General features: G+C 36.3%; 1 protein-coding gene across 3 annotated transcripts in view; it reads right to left on the minus strand.

Moving 5' to 3' along the window:
- Positions 1–18463, minus strand: part of LOC127631840 (stromal interaction molecule 1-like) — a 58239-nt gene that overhangs the window by 38425 nt on the left and 1351 nt on the right. For all 3 annotated transcript variants that reach the window (XM_052110213.1, XM_052110212.1, XM_052110214.1), the window contains exons 2-3: positions 18030–18160; positions 6679–6809 (exon numbers count right to left, since the gene is read on the minus strand). In XM_052110213.1, coding sequence (XP_051966173.1) covers positions 6679–6809; positions 18030–18150 — 252 coding nt within the window. In that variant the 5' untranslated portion in view covers positions 18151–18160. The remainder of the gene's footprint in view (positions 1–6678; positions 6810–18029; positions 18161–18463) is intronic.

The raw sequence follows: 18463 nt of genomic DNA on the forward strand, positions 1-18463 counted from the left end.
ATTAGAGTTTATTTGACCTCCGTGAGCAGATGACCAGAAGTTAATTTAATGACAATAAACTGTTTACCTCAGAGAATGTCCAACAGAGAGACGATTAAATCAATGGACAGAGTTCAACTGTATGTAGCACTGTTTTGAGTTTTCTGGATCTATTAATACCGTTGAGTGTTTTTAAACATCCAGTGGGCAAAGGCCCTGTTTGCTCAGACACAGCAGATAGTAAAAACGATTACACAACATAACAAAACAGAAGGTTAGAGCGCAGATCACAGGATATTTAAGACACTAAAGAGCTTCAAACTGTGGTTTTGTAAATATTAGACTGAAACCATTAACACCTGCTTTTCCTATATAGATTGTAAATTTTAACTGTAAAGAAAACCCTTGTCTTAATAGCAGCCCATGTGGCTGCTTTTAAAAAAAAACAGGAATAGAAGTTATGACTAAAATATTCATTTTAGCGGTATTTCTCACAATGCATAACTGCAATTTGCACTGGCGGCCAAAATTTGGAATAATGTACAGATTTTGCGGTTGCGGAATTAAATTGATACATTTATTCACCAAAGTGGCATTCAACTGATCACAATGTATAGTCAGGACATTACTGATGTTAAAACAGCACCATCACTATTTGAAAAAAATAAGTCATTTTTTATCAAATCTAGTCAGGCCCCATTTCCAGCAGCCATCACTTTAACACCTTATCCTTGAGTAATCATGCTAAATTGCTAATTTGGTACTAGAAAAATCACTTGCCATTATATCAAACACTGCTGAAAGATATTTGGTTCATTAAATTAAGCTTCACATTGTCTTTGTGTTTGTTTATGGAGTTGCCACAGTATGCAATAGAGTGGCATGTCTTAAGGTCAATATTAGGTAAAAAAAAAAATGGCAACAAAAAAAAACCGCTTTCCCTAGAAACTCGTCAGTCAATCATTGTTTTGAGGAATGAAGGCTATACAATGCTTGAAATTTGAGACACAGAAAAAGTTAGTTAGCTATCATGTTTTCATGCATATAGTCTTGTGACTATACTTTTGAAACAGTGATTATTTTCTTTAATTTTAAAAATAAATATTTTCATAATGTTCAAAATTCAGTTCCCAGGGCCAGTGCTAGGATGTGATCTTTGCAGAAGCATTTTGAACTTTAGGGTGGGAAATAGGTTCTCTCTTTGTCTGACAGGGAGTGGGGGTCGTTTCACAGTCTGACTTAGATGGGGGTTGGTGTAAGCATATTTTCATATGCAAGCAAAATTGACATTATAATTACCGGATGCAAGTGTTTAACATGTCAAAACTAAACTACTCCCATTATAAATTAACAAAACTATCTACACTAGAAGTGCCCATCTGCGATGCAGTTTGCAGATTAAGCTACGGGTTTCTGCTTTGTAAAATTTTTAGCAACCCTAGTGGCTGATATAACTGATATATCGATTCGAAACACTGACAGATGCTTTGCTTTTTCCAACAAAATATCTAATGTGCACACTGCTTGACATTATGTCAAAGCTGCAATAATTAAAATGACAATTTCACTGGAAACGCCGTCACCATTACTGCACTGAAGAGAAAATGAGACAAGCTTTTCACACAGTGAAAACACAGTCCTGAAAACATTGATGCCGAGACATTCTTCAACATGCCAACTCGAAGACAAGTGTTGATTAAGATGGGCAAGGGTCTGTTCGTACTGTGTGGTAACCAATGCTGAGACAACTAGTTCTGTTTTCAAATCAGTTACATGCAGCACAACCATATTTATCAGTTAAATTGCATGTTTTTATCTGTCTGAGACTGCATGCTATCAAAGTCTTAATTTTGAGATGTGGCTCAATAATAGATTAGAGAAACGAAGACAAAATTCCAGGAACCAAAGATGTGGCTGCCATTGCATCGGATTAGCAATTATGCTGCTTAGGGTAGAGTGCATGCAGCACGCCTACACAACATATTGCTAAACTGAAAGGAAGCCAAGAAGGGCGCATACATTTACAAAATGATATCCAACATGCACCAATGAGCCTGGTGACTGTGGGTTTCCTTGGGCAAAGACCCAATGGTTTCAAGTAACAAAAAATATATATAACAATAAAATGGTACAAGAACCATCAAATAATAGTAAAAAACGAAAACAATAAATAGCTGCTTTGTACTCATTTTCTAATGTTGCTCAAAGCTAGCTGCCATTTATATGTTATTTACTTAAATGTTTCTGCTTCTTGGCCAGTGGAACTGGGAACCACTCTCAGAACTGGCATGTTTCCACTGACTTGAGGTGAACGATGTTGTAACTGACCATGTTGCTATATAACCCATCAACAAAAGGACCTGTAATAATTGTAAATAAAACATGCAACTTTCTGCAACTTGACATTCATAGGAATGGATGTCCATCAACTGAACAAGCACAGCATTGCCGTTTTCAGTGTAGATGGCTGCACGGAGTAAAAGGGAAGCAATCTAGTTTTGCGCAAAGCTGTTATGTGTTAGCCTTGCAAGACTGAGCTGTAGCTTAAAAAACTTGGTGACAACAGTATCCTGTAGATCTTTGTAAAAAATATAGATTTTGATTAACCTTGTTCTTTATTTGAACGATCCTGATATGACTGAGCCTGATAGAGTTCGGAATTTAACCTAATCAAGCCCTTGTGAATCGGAATCAAATAAATCTGGAAATCTGTATCAATACCCAGCCCTATTATCCCACCTATTACCAGTTATTGTTTTGATACCATTTAAGGGGCCAGTGTGGAGCCAACTTTTCTGGTCCAGAACCAACTTTTCTGCTGTGGAGACAAACAAACCAGTTTCAGACTGGGCACAAGCACCCTGCTGGTGGAAAAGAGGCTAAAGTGATTGTGGCTAGGCTAACAAAAGGTTGGAGACAGGTAATGTCATCCTAGGAACGGAGCTAAACCATGTGCAGATATGGATGATAACTAGGGGTGGGTAAAAATAATTGATTTTCCGATGCATCGCGATCTTCATCTCAATATCGATTCTTAAATCCCAAGATCGATCTTTTACTCTATGCGCAACCCCCAGTACAATGCAAGGAAATCACTCGCACTTGCAACCAAATTTCACGCTATGTGGCTAAAACGGATATATTGGCAACTGGCTGGTAAATGTTTAGATATCACTCCCCAGTGATTGTGTAGTATAGTGGTGGAGGATTCAGCAGCGAAATCCTTACACTGCTTGCTGAGAGTAAAAGATGTTCCATGTAATACATGTCCAAAGACAAGATCCATGCAACTGATTTTGAATTGAATAATGTCTCTTTTAATACCCTTTCTGTTCTCTACAGTCAGTTGTTGATCAAAAACAAACAAAAAAAATTACAATTTAATTATAATCATGCATAGCACAGATGAGATAAAGCTGTTTGAGTTTCTCTCGTTAACATAAACTCATCTACAGATGCTCTTTACAGAACAGCTGGTTTTAGCATGTGTTCAATAAATTAAATGTAAATGGTACAAATTATTCAACTTAACAATAAAAATGTTATTCATTGATTGAACACATGATTTGTTCATTTTTATAAAGCCAAAATGTGACCAAAATAATGGAAAACCAATAAAATATCATTACATATATAAAATTAGATAGGTAAAATTAATAATTTTGTAATATACCTAGCAAAAAGGTCCCCTGTATAATTAACAGTATTAGCTGGAAAAATAATGTCTTTCACATGTAAGCAAAAGAGACATAACTGAAATATACCTATATGAATTGACATCGAAATCAAATTGAGAGTTTGATTCCTACTGGTAACAGTTGACAATAGAAGAAAGAATTGCTAGTTTTCAAGGCTGTATTTCATATCGTGGTGCCCCTATTGACCATTTGTCCATAACTGTAGGCTGCTTAGAGTTGTATCACCTCACTTCCTGGAGGGTACATTTCTAAAAGATGAGGGGTTTACAGCCTGGCGAACTACCTAAACTTGTGCAAATAACACTAACTGGTCTCCTAGCTTGCCCAGCTCAAAAATGGCCGAAACCCCTGTGTAACCAAAAAAGACCAGTCTTACCAGCTTGATAAGATTAAGGCTTGTTTAAGCTGCTTTTTGTTTTCTTAAGGAACCCCAAGAGCACATGATTTAATAAAACCAACAATGACACAGGCTTCTCCACTGTCACATAGACTGAGAAAATCCACTTTGTACTTAAGCATAACATCTTATAATCTGCAGGAATATTCACACTCAAATTTAAAAGCTCTGTTCACACATACAGTGGACTAATTTCATAAAAATGGTCTCAATTCAAGATAACCGCCTATATTTTCAAAAATGATTGCAATAATTAATAAATAACTGTGTACGTTTACAATTTTATGGAAAAAAAACAATTCTTAAAAACATTCATCTTTGTCTAAAGTTTAAAAGCATTCCATTTCAGTTCTGTGTCCTGTGTTCAAGCAAAACCTCTTATTTTATTACACTGGATGGCAGCAAATACTAGAAAACTTTTTTTTTCTCAATGACTTTCCATCCCATTATACTGATTTGAAATGTAGGTGGTGCTCGAATGCATTTTAGCACTTTTTTTGAAGTGCTGAGAGCTTCCACACTGTTTTGTTGAATATCTTGTCTCAGCCCAATCTAGGTGATCTCCATTCTGGGATTCTCCGCTTTCCAATGACTTGTAACATTTCACCTTCAATAGATGGTAACCTATTTTGCTGATGATTTGTTTCTCATAGTTTTTCTAACAGATTTCATATTCTGTATATTCAAAAACATTGACACAACATTGGATTATTCACCCAAGCAAGCTAAGAAATAAGTAAACAAGAAATGTATTAAACTCATTTTAAAGCTAACAACCCAAGTTAAGATTTGATTATAAGTATTAGGCTGTTTGGGGCTTACAGATCAGTGGTCAGCACAAAGAGACATTTGCATTTTATGCCTTGTCAAAATAAAATTTCACTATGTGATACTTTTGACAATAATTCAAACTGTGTTATGATGGCAACAAAATAAACTATAGAGTCACCTTCCTGAGAATGAGAGCTTTCATTTGTTATATGATTTGTCTATTTTAGTGCTAATTCATATTCATCAAAAACAAACTTCAGGTGGTGCAAATTTGCCAGATTTTTTCAGGACTTTTGTTATTTTATGCAACTTCTCTCAAAAGTTAAGATTCTAAGATGTGTTCACACTTGGCAGTTTTGGTTCGATTAAAACGAACTCTGGTGCGATTGCTCTGTTAGTGCGGTTCATTTGAACAAGTGTGAACTCTGCCATCCAGACCTTAGTGCGCACCAAACAAGCGGACTGAGACCGCCTGAATAATGGGTCTCGGTCCACTTCCAAACGAACTCTGGTGCAGTTCTGTTGATTAATGAATGCTACATGGACCAAAGACGCCTAAACAGACCAAAAACAGTAAGTAATTTGCCTAATACTGACCTCAAGCATACCTCCTGGTTCTTCTCACCATAGGAGCTATGTTTCCCACTATAGTTTGGTACAGGCTTCGGAACCACCATCAGCCATCCTTGAAGCATATCTTTGTTTGTGTGTACAACGGAGGAATTCCTGGTGCAGTTTTGACTCCTTTTACACATTTTATTAGCTCTTCGTTTGTTCTCAGCTGGTAAAAATACCACCATATATACATATATAAATCCAACGAGCGAATTTATCCCAGTAGGCAGCATTGTTTCGGATGTTCGGCAAGTTCTGTCGCAAAATATACATCATAAAAGCGGTCCAATCAGGTCGTGACTTTTACCTGATGCGATTTGTTTTGTATCTTTAGGTTTGGTGTTAAAAATGCCAGTGTGAACACTAAGTGAACCAGGATTAATGTATCATTTTCTTTTTTGGTCCAGACTAAGAGGACCAAGAGAACCGAACTACAAGTGTGAACACACCCTTAGTTTTCAAACGATACCCAACTTATCCATCCAGGGACTTTAGTGTTTTAAGTGATAATGTAGCCATATAGAACCTCCTCACCGAATTTAAGAGGTTAAACTGCCCAGACCACTGGAAAGAGCACAAGACAGAATGAATTAACAAAATTTAATTATTTACAAGCATCCATTAAAAGTAAAGGATCCTGGAAGTTAAAAGGATAGTGAACTTGTGATCCATGAGCAATCTTGCGACTGTACTGCTTGTAAAATGAACTGTGGAATCTTAATCTTATTTTTTTGGGCAAAATAGAACAAAATATCCCTGCTGGGAAAAAAAAAAAAAAAAAAGCCTAAACCAGCTAAGCTAGTGTGCTGGTCTGAGGGTTGTCTCCTAGGCTGGTCTGGTTTTCTGGTTTCACTTGACAGCTGGTCAGGATGAAAGGCCAATTGACCGATGTGCTAAACCAGCTAAACACCAACTTGGCCAAGCTGGAAGACCAGCTAGAACAGATTAAACCAGCTAAACACAGAAAACCATCTTCGACTGGTTTAAGCCTTTTTTTTTTTGCCTTTGGTTAAAAGCATCAGGCTGCCTGTCAGCATGTTATTCATTTTCCTTCAGTCTGACATGAACATTTCCTTTCTATAAGAAAAATTTATCAACTGTTTAATCAACTACCCCAAGTTTGGGGTTAGATAGAAGAGGACAATTGTTAATCAAATGCCCAAATATTGTAAAAACAGCTTAGTAACAACTTTGAAGCTAGAAAAGAAAATCACTGACCCCATCAGTCTCTGCAACATCCACATTTCCATTGGCGTCGTCATCCATTTGTTTGTGAATGCTGCGGATGGCCTCAAAACTAAGGATGGCATTCTCATCCTGGCAAAGGGGTTTGTCAAAGCGGCAAAGCTCTACAGGAAAGAGACAGAAACAGTGAGTTATTAAAACAAAATAGGTCAGCAAACCACCCAAGTTATTACTCAGGGACACAGCGGCCAATGTGGGTTTCGAATGTGCAACCTTTTGGTTTCCAGTAAAACTCATTAACCACTAGACCATCACAATCCCCTAGAGGTTAAATTAGGAAGGAGAAGTCGAGCTTATAACAAATTTCTGACCCACATTACAAAAGAAAGCAATGAAAGTACGCCGCCACTTTGGAAATGATGAGAAGACAATACAGCCCGTTACATTAGTGATCACTGCTTTGACTGTCCGAGGCCACTCAGCACTCTTTAATAAGAATATCAATGCTAATGAGGATTGTCTGCCTCTGCAGTGAGGACCAGGTCCAATTTCAAATTTCCGAAGTCCTTCTAAAAGCCCTCCTCAAAATCCCATTCCGCCTGTGGAGGTTTCCAGCGCAAACTATGAGAGAGGATAAATATAGACCAGGAGGTGGTATTAACTAAAACTAGCTGACAACTATTTTTAGTCTGTAAATCTGTACAGCTGTTAGGTTACCACAGAAGAGGTTACAAAGGCCTGGAATGGTCTGTTAATACTTTTTCTGGGCAGAGAAAGAAACAGAAGTAGGGGCATTCTATAAAACAGGCTGACTTAACCGGATCACTTTAAACAATTAAAAGAAACTATTCATTAAAAACATTACGCATCAACAGCGCCAACCATCATTGGCATGAAACGACAAGATCTGGGCAGGTCCATTGTTGCCCAAGGCAGGCAAAGGAAAGTCAGATTACTGTCAAACATGGCAAAACAGAAAATAAAGTGAAAAAAAGAAGAAACTTCAACTCATCCTTAAAGTGTTCACTTCTTGAAAGGATGATGTCAGAAAAGTTGTTTTATTTATGGAATAGTTCATTAATTTAAAAAGGAAAATATTATGGAAACAGGATTGATAAATAACCCAAAGACACATCTTCAATTATTTTTAATAAGACCTTACATCAAAACAATATACTGGGAGAGTATAGAAAATGTTTGGCGTAATTTTGAAATATCTGGTTTTCATCTAAATGCATATTTGCTGATATAACAAAGAGAAATTGAAACACAGAGGTAGGGACAGGAAGAAACTGAAGAAAAAAAAAGATAAACAAAATAAACACTAGACTTCTGTTAATTTGCCAAGCAAAAACTCTACATATAGTCACATTGTAAAAGTTGCCATTTTTCATAGTTTAATAACCCGTCAACTCAGAAGCACCTGTCAAAGACACCCACAAGAAAAAAGAACCTTGGGATGTCATATAGAAACCAGAGATTCTACTCTCACAGCACTGCAAGAGCTGAGACAGAAGTCTTAAGGATATCTATAGTAAAGTCCTCCTTAGGGGTTGGTAGGTATTTGGGGATGGGGTGGGGAGGCTGGCAAATAGACTTTAAGAAAAATCAAATCTAGTTTCTGAAATGTATCACTTACCAAACAGAATGAACTACAACTTTTGAGGACATTAAATACACCCTCTAATAAAGCAGTCTGAGGAATGCAAAACAAACTGAGCAAACCCAAAAATATATGCAATATCCAAAGAAATTAAGCAATATTATATATTGCACAGCTACTTCAATAAATAAATGGGTCTGAGTTTGAGTTACATTTTTTTTTTTTACTATCATAAGAAACAGACCACAGAGGGATATGAAATGCATAAAATTAGCACAGCTTTGAAGGAAATCGGTTGCTTGGGACAACGGTCAATAACCTTATAACAAAATAAACCCTGACAGGGTGATCAGGACTATTTTTGCAATACTGACTGTACATTATCCCACATAATACACAGCTAATTACTAAATAAAGAAATTAACAAAGTCCATAGAATATGGAACTAGCAGTGCATCTAAGATTGGGTTTCAAAAGTCAAATACTATACATCATTTAGCGGTCATTAAAAAAAAAAAAAAAAAAAAAAACTATTTACAGAAAAATGCATACAGATCTCACTGTGAATTCGGCAACAGTAGGTTGGAAATTCTCCTGTGCGTATCCAAGTTCCAGCCACTGCCCCCAGTGGCCGAAGCTGGAAGTGTTGTTGGATGAATGACAACGTGTGCACTCCAGTTACCTGGTGAAATGACCACAAAGTGGCAGCAAAAGCGAGATGTAAAAGGAGTTGAAAACGCATCTTTAGAATCACGCCGACTAGTGATTTTTTGAATGCGATTACTTCTTGGTTTCCGTCGAACCAGAACCTGCATTTCTCCAGTGTCTTTGAAGCTGTATCAGTAGCGCCACAGGAAAAAGGTAAATATACAGTACTTAAATGAATGCAAAAATGTCTGAATGGAGACGCTTGTCAGTAACTGGAACAATCACTAGCAACCGACCAATCAGAATGAAGTATTCCAGAGGTGTAACTGCCCTGACATTGGGGATAACACTATCGCCCTGCCACACTAACGATCAAACATATATTAAGTATATACAATGGAACAGTGGGTTAGCAATGCATTAGCCAAACATCTGGGTTTGAGTACTTGCATAGACTATATTTCTGGCCTTAAGGTACCAAGTGATGTTATACATGTCAAATACGTCTTGCATAAAGAGCTATTTTTGTAACATGAACAAAACTTAGACCAAAAGCACTGCCATAATTACTGGTTATATCGCTGAACCCTGTTTAGATACAGCGAGTCATGTTTCTGGTCACATTATGTAATAATTAATTCTCCTGACAACGATTTTAATAGCACAGCTAATCAAGAACAGTGTCGATAAGCAAACCTTCACATTAACTTAATCACATTAATGGTTTTCCCTTACGTGTTAGGACATGAATGCTTGCGTCTCAAATGGGCAGAACAGGGGACAAGAAGCATCAAGTTTCTTTCGGTTTATCTGCCGTTATATAACTGAAAGGAGATGAGGGGCCTGTTGTCTCTAAGGGCCCGTTAAGGATGAGCGCATCAACTGTAGCTAATGAAACACTCGCCTCCAGTAGGGCTGAAAACAAAACCAGGCACTCTGTGGAGCATAACCCTCAGCCTCATGAGACACTAGGCTCTCTCTGTGTTGTTCTCTTAGGACCTGACACACAGGAAGTTCCAAAGCTCAAGGGCTATAGAGGTGTGGCGGTCAATGATCATCTTCACTGAAGCTTGAGAGTTTTTGGTCACAGGGATGATGTTGTGGCGCACAAAATACATGTAGAGGTTTTAAAAGTAGGGCTGCATGATTATGACAACTCATAATTGTCAATTATTTCCCTTGATATTGTAATTGGAATTAATTTAGATTAATACACTACACCTTAAAATACTTATTGTGTGGAGCATCTGCACGCCATATACTTTATGTAAGCTGCGAATCCTAAACGAGCCAAGAACGGTTTCTAAAAGACTTTAGCTGTTTTATCAGTAAATGAAGACCCAAGTGAAGGGCCTAATTGTCAGCTTCGCGTTGGCTCTCTTAGAAGTATGAAATAGAACTGAACTGTTATTCAAATTTTGAATTATACACAAAAGCAGGCAACAGACTTGTTTCTGATTGGTTATAATGCTCCACCGCTGCACATATAAATAGGAATGTAATTCGCCAGTTTCATCATGATACGATCTTGTATCGATCCTCTTAGCCATCGATCCGATGTTTGTCGATACCTCAAAGTCTGCCACGATATGATTTCGATTCGGGCCTGCGGTTGATTTTACGATATTATGTGCCTATTCTACACAATCAATACAATTTATAATTTAAAAAATGCAACCAAAATAATAATTTAATATTTTATTGAGCTCTCTGAAAAATGCAAATCCAAAATCCACATTGGGACATCTACAACAAAATAAGGTACTTCAGTGTGTATATATCTCAAAATCACATAAAAGTGATTATCAATAGTTTGATGACAGCTCATTGACTTGTGGACTGTGGTAAACACTACTGTAACAATGTCATTTCTACAATAGTCAAGCAAGTATTTCAATCCAAAATACTTATACCCATGAAAGGAGATTATGCGATCAGAGTTTTTTTCTTCCATGGTTGTGTTGAAAAATTAAGTTACAGTTTACAGCAATAAATGTTAGTAAGGGTGTTAAGTAAGGATTTTAAGATGTGAAAAGTCTTGTAATTGATGTTGGTGCAACAAGGCAGGCGTTTCCTCGCTCCCTCTTCAGCGCTGTTCAGAATATCTAATCTCTTTAGCCATTTGGCATGGTCGAATTGCTCCAAATCGCTTTAAAAGTGAAAATACTCATATAGAATTCAATTGTGTTGCATGCGCCATCATATTAAAGGATGCCTGATTTAAATTGCATCTGTGAACTGCTCCGCGCTATCCTGTCACTGGGGCTCGCAGCCCTGTTGACACGCTCACACATGGATAGAGCAGAGTGCAACTTCAATCTCACTGTGCACGTCCATGGCCCACATGAGAAGCATATTTAGAGCTTAAAGCAAAATGTATTTCATAAGGTAGCTGCATCGCATAACAGAAACGTGTACGGATATGGCTGGCATTAGAGCATAAAATAATATGAATAGTTGGTTAATGATTGATTATCGTTACACCCTACATATAAACACCTTAAATAGAACATTTTATCCATCATGATTAGACCTACATGGTCTGATATAATTGAAACTTTTCACTATTAGTTAATTGTGGCAGCTGTAATTATAATCTTGATTGTTCATTTGATTCGTTGTGTAGCACAATATCAAAGCGTACTCTTGTAAATCACTGAAATATTGACAAGAAATATGTATTAAAATGGGATCTGTGCAACAGTCTTTAAAGGTGCAATGTGTAAATTCTGAGCCACTATAGCATCACCAAAAGAAATGGACCCTTTCCACATTTCCAGGTTTGAATGTGGAAGTAAACTATAGCGGAGTAAAACTTTGTGGGAAAGGGAGAACGAAGCAAATTAAATTTTGCTTTCCCACTTGGTTCAACAGGAAAGGAAAAATCCACAACTGTATTACCACAACTTATAAACTAGTGGTGCACCGATCTGGAAATTTGAGGCCAATGTGATCACTGATTTATTTTAACACAGAGATTGTCCGATACCGATCCGACACCGATTTTTCTTTTTAAAGTGCCCTTTACAACATTTTTACAAGTTATATGCTGCAGTTATATGTGTCACACACTGTAAAATTACATTCAATTTACATTAATTATGAAATGCTAACATTTATTTGAGATATATATATATATTACAAGCTCTAAAACCGCTTTAGTGAGAAATTATTAGTACTGTATCTATGATTTGTTTACAGTCTTTGGCATTTTGTTGCAACACAAATCACAATTTATTAAGCAACTGCATAAAATAATGCACTGTGCCATTATTGAAGGTTAAACTGTTAGTGACACTATGACTAATAAAATTGCTTATTCATTAGAGCATTAGTTTTTGTGTTTGCTGCAATAAAAACAAAGAGATCGGACCTGAAACTAGACACGATCACGATTTAGATCAGCACCCATTAAACCAAATGATAATGTTATATACACTGCTAAATAAGGTGTTAACTCATCATCACAGGATGTGAAAAGGGCCCATTGCAATTATGACTATTTTCAAACTGGTTTTACAGAACACCATTCCTTTCTGCTAATTAAAATATCTTTAATTTGAAATTGGAATGCCAATAATTAGGTTTCCAAAAAAAAAAATAAAAACTACATTGTACAACAACTTTGTGTGTTGACTATTCCCACCTAAATAACATTTGAGAACAGAAGCAAAGCCATAGAAACACATAAATGTTAAGTACAGCATCTTGCTTAAAAACACAACTCAAGAAAAATGAATGGGAAGGGAGAATACAAATAAATAAATCAATTAAAAAAAACAAAACAGGAAATGTCCCAAACCCACACTTGCTTGAAAGCTTGTGAAATTAACTTGAAGGCCAAACTGACCAAATTTCCCATGTGTCTGTTAATCTAAGAATTGGAAAAAACATAAAACCCCATCATCTATGACACTTTTCCAGTCTTTATCTCTTTAAAAACATCTATGTAAAATTTAAATTTAGACAAACTAGAGTAGGGACTCCGTACGGGTAAATTCAGGGCAACATTGTGTCTGAATAAGGGTGAGACTGTGCAACAGTCTGGTTTGACCTGTAGCCAGATGTTGTAGTATCGCTTAATGACTTGGCTATGTTCCAGTTCAAGAAATCCTTACAGCACACTGTGGTCACTGTGGCTTGGCTTCGAAGTCATTATTTTGCAGTCAAAATTATATGATTCAGTAACATAACACAGAAATACAAGCACACTAGAAGGCTAAGGCAATCATTTTAAAGGCCAACTTTTGTGTCTTCAAGCTTCAATTACGCTCAGCCCATTCAAGCAGAACATGTTTGATGACGAACAAGTCCAAGATTGGTGCACATATACTAACAGCAGCTTTATATAAACGCCATTTGCATTAAGAAAATTGTTCACTTAAAGGAATAGTTCACCCAAAAATGTAAATTCTTTCATTATTCACTTACCCTAATACCATACAAGATGTGCATGTCTGTCTATCTTCAGCAGAACACAAATTTAGGTTTTTAGAAAAATGTTGAAGCTCATCAGGCTGCTGGCTATTTGATGGTCCAAAAGGCATATTTAGGCCTAAAAGTAATCCACATGATTACTCAAAGTCACTTAATGTCTTCTGAAGCAAACAGATTACAAAAGAAACAAATCAATAATTAAAACTTTATTAACTTAAAAAAATGCTTCCTGCCAGCAGTCGACGCATCAGCGACGTAAGCGCTATGCCTCGTTCACACATGAGAAGTCGGAAGCGCACACTTTGTATACAATAGATGGATGAACGTCACGTGAGAGTTAGTAATGATTAAGTTAAAAACATTTAAAGAAGTTAAAAGCTTTTTAATTATCGATTTCTTTCTTACACCAGCTTCAGAAGGCATTACTTGATTGACTGGTGTTGTGTGGATTACTTTTATGCTGCCTAAATATGCCTTTAAATAGCCAACAGCCTGATGGCACCCATTTACTTACATTGTAAGGACCTACAGAGCTTAAACATTTTTCTAAAAATCTTAACTTGTGTTCTACTGAAGAAAAACAGTCATACACATCTGGGATGGTATCAGGGTATGTGAATAATGAGATCATTTTCATGTTTGGGTGAACTATTCCTTTAACGTCTGTGCTGTGCTCCATAAATAAGCTATGGCAAACGGTCCCAACCATGAACCCAGGGAAGAAATAGGTGGTTTATGACTATTAGGGTTGGGAATAACGAAATGGTTCTGATTTTTTATGACAATTGGTTATTTTAACAATTCTGGAACATCTGTGGAATACTGTTATAAATGATATGATACACGCATCAGGGCGACCTTAAACTTTCATGAAAATCAGTGTGCATATTCAGTTTAGAAGCCAAACTTATTAAAAGGCCATTACCATTTTTGCACCTGTCTGTAGGAGTAACGATACACTCGTCTCACGATTCGGTTCAATTCACCATACTGAATTCCCAATTTAATATTCTCATGATATTTTAAACAAAGCTTAAATCAAGAAAAGCTAAGATACATTTTTTTATCATTATTACTTTTAGTGTAACTGATGTAGTTCTGCAAACTGTTATGTTATTCCTTTTTATTGATTAAAAACATTAGCAACGTTTCGATCTAAATGATCTTTGTTGCTGTTGTTTTTAACAAATAAAAGGGACTAATATAACCAGTGTGCGGATCTACTTCTTCAGTTATATTTTATTGCTTTTTACCTTTAAAAGCCACTATTGTTCTGCAGAGACCTATACTTCATTTTTTCAGCGTCTCGCAAATAAGACACCTATTTAGACGACTTGTAAACACCTTAAAAGATGCCCGTGTTCTGTTATATTCTTTGCGCTCCATCTAACGAAAGAACGTGTTCGGGAATCAGAAACAGAACTGTTAAAGGAATAGTTCACCCAAAAATGTGCTGATAATTCAGGCCATCCCAGATGTATCAGAGTTTCTTTCTTTATCAAAACAGAATGTAAGATTTTTAGGATTTCATTTCAAGCCTCCTCCTTTAAACAATGCAAGTGAATATAATTTTTTTTGTCCAAAATGCATATTTAGGGTGCATCAAAATAATCCACACAACTCCAGTCGACAAATAAAGTTCTTCTGAACCCAAACAATTGATTATTTTTTTGATATTGATTAATGTCGACTAATCGTTTCAGCCCTATCGACAACGTTGACAATAAAATATTTTGGTTGTCTAAAAGTCGTCTGGCGAGAGGAGAAAATCATCAAACACAATAACCTTGCAACCCACGCTAGATTTAATTGCTAGATGTGGGTTGTCATCAATAGCATGGAGGTGATTTGGTTTTGAATGGTCAGATGCAAGTCAAAAGATGCCAATCTTCAAACTGTGCCAAAAATTGGTTATAGTCAAAAGCAGCTCAACAACCAATCGGTTTCACCATCTAACTACCACCACACTGAATATGAGGAATATTCGCGGAGACGCTCATCACTAGCGCACGCTTGCTGCAGCTAAATTTTGTTTATAGTGATTGATCGTGACATAGTGAATTATAATATGAGTGTCACGGTTTGTATCTTATGGTGAAGAAAATCTGTGATATGCAGCTCTTTAAATAAGGAAGAGTTTTTAGTGAGTTAAAAATGGATCGATATCAAGAAAGGTGAGAGGGTGTAGTCTTAGCCCATTATACAATGCAACATTTTTTTTTAAAGAAATTTGTCTTTTTTGGTTCGTTATAAATATCTAATATAAATATCTAAAACTCCTTATTTACATTCACTTTAGCAGCTATACTGCAGAAGAAAAAAAATTATTGGAGAATTTTGAATATAAGATTTTATTAATTTTAATATTTAAATATCAAAAAATCTAACAAGATATGTTCACCTGAGAAGCAGCATGTAAGATATTTAGACTTGCTTTTAGAGCAAATATCTTGAATATGAGAATATTTGTTCTTTACTGCAGTGGCAGAAGTATGCACTTATACATATCAAATACATATCAAAATACATATCAAAATACACTTATATTTAAGATACATTCTCTTAAAGCAAGTCTAAATATCTTATATGTTTCTTCTCAAGTAAATGTCTCTTGTTTTAAGGATTTTTAGACAATGTTAAATGGAAAACAATTGAAAACACTTGATAACAATAGGATTTTTTGAAATGTTTAATTAAACAATAAAAATCATAGTTTTTCCTCTTTAATTCAGTGAATGTCATTTAGAGGTATTTTTAAAAGATGATTGTCCTCTTTATTGTTAGTAAGCACGTTTAATACAACCTTTTAAGTCAGGCACAAGCTGAATAGACGGTTAAGAGTTAATGATTAATCATTGCAATAATAGCGGAAGTCGAATAATCGTTCTAATAATTGTTAGATTAGTCGATTATAAAAATAATTGTTAGTTGCAGCCCTAGCTTCCGTACATCTGTGCACTCATGAGAGGGATGATGTAAGTTCGTTGGTAAGGTCACTCGTCACGTGGAGGCGGCGTCAAGAAGCATTGTTCACAAGAGGAGCGCTACACAATAGTTTATCATCTTTGCGGTAGATTTGTTTAAGTGTGTTGTTCAAAAGTGTTTGGTGTGTGTATCCTGGATGCTTCAACCTTCAGAAATCCCAAAGAAAATGCACAGAGGGAAAAATATAAACTTTTCATAGATTGCCTATAGATGATCATGAGCGATTGAAGCTCTGGCTTATCATGCTGAACATGGATATCAGTACACCCCTACATTCTCTCAAATATTGGAGGCTGTGCAGTTAACATTTTACCCCTGAGGATTTCAGACCATCGAAAGAAGCAAAGGGTCGATATCTAAATTCATCGGCTGTGCCCGTGCTGTTTTTCCTGCAAACTCAGGTATGTGTGAAAATTGTCAAATAGCCTACATATTTCTGCTAAAGAAAAAGCACAAGTAGAAAATGCAATGGCATTGCTACGAAATAAAGGATGGTTATTTACTGCAGTAATGTTGTTGTTTTGTTTTTTCATCATTATTGAAAGGATTTTTTATTTTATTTATTTATTTCTGTGTATGGGTGTGTGTGTCTGTGTCTTCCTATTATTTACAACGTATCAAACTGTATGATGGCTGTTTTATTAGAATTTTGAGGATCCATCTTAGCCATCTCTTCTCTCCTAAAATCAAAATCCTATGACATCTGTGTTTGAAATAGTTTTGGACTGTTTTGAGATGTAAACAATGCTTCTTGATCTGTGGTCTGTGCAAGTTTCTCTTGTAAACAATGATGCGCTTCCTGCCTCCAAGCATGACCTTGCCAATGAGCTTACGTCATCATCTCATGAGTGTGCATCACAGCGATGTACGAAAGCGAGCATTTGTGGTTAGAAAGTATACAAGTATTGTTTAGTTTCAAAAAATAATCAATCGTTTGGGTTCAGAAGAAATGTATTTGTTGGCTGGAGTTGTGTGGATTATTATGATGCACCCTAAATATACATTTTGTACCATCAAAAAATGGAGTACATTAATTTGCATTGTTTAAAGGAGTAGGCCTGAAATAAAATCCTTAAAATCTTAAATTCTATTTTGATGAAGAAAGAAACACAGATACATCTTGAATGGCCTAATGGTGAGTAAATTATCAGCAAATTTTCATTTTTGGGAGAACTATTCCTTTAAATACCTCTCAATTCCTATCATTAGTGGCTGTCGGAGAAGCCCACTAAGAGTAGAAACCAAAACACAAAAAAACACAAAACCAATTACGCACATTTAATGGAAGATTCACACCAAAGTCAAAACAGAGTTTTGCTACTCCACTAAAGCTGTTGCACACATTCGTTAAGCACAGGCATCAGAGCAAGACTCAACAGATCCCAATCATCTCTTGGAATCTACACGGTTGACCTCTAAGGAATAGCTACCTTAGAACAGACATTCAGAAAGTAATCGTACACGCAATGACGCGCTAGGCACCTTTATTTGACACGCTGCCAAAGTGCAGCCTAACCCAAAACAGAGCTTAACAGAGAACGCATTCCCATCCTATTCTCAGCCGGTCCATATTTAGATCCCCATACAATTTCTAAATAAGACTACAGCACTGTTACGGAAAGCTCTAATGCACAGAAATTTGGAGCACATCTTTCTTGTTGAAAGGGATCGTCACCTCTTGTTTATGATGGCATTGCAAGGGCATACTCACCTGACACACCGTTGTCCACTGATTGGGGGTCTGTGCTAACTTGAACAGGCTTGTCTGCTCGACATTCCCACAAGAAGCATATACACACCATCCAGAAAGTCAACAGTTTGTTGAGCTCCATATTGGGACAGCTGGTTTGGCATGAGAGAGAAAGAGAGAGATCTTGTCACCTTCTACTCAACACATCTACAATGGTATACATCCTTCCATGTAAACTATTACTATAATATTATATATTTCTATATTCTATTGTCTTACAGTGCATAATATTTAAGCAATATCACACGAGCAAGAGTGCGATATGGCCCTACATCAGCACTGCTGTGATTCGGCCGCAGGCCGAGGGCTATATGTAATCACAGCAGTGCTGATATACAACAATTATATACAACAATTAAATAAAATAAAAAATGCATTCTTTTCTACAGAACACT

The sequence above is a fragment of the Xyrauchen texanus genome, chromosome 38 (genome assembly GCF_025860055.1).
Source record: "Xyrauchen texanus isolate HMW12.3.18 chromosome 38, RBS_HiC_50CHRs, whole genome shotgun sequence".
Taxonomy (NCBI): domain Eukaryota; kingdom Metazoa; phylum Chordata; class Actinopteri; order Cypriniformes; family Catostomidae; genus Xyrauchen; species Xyrauchen texanus.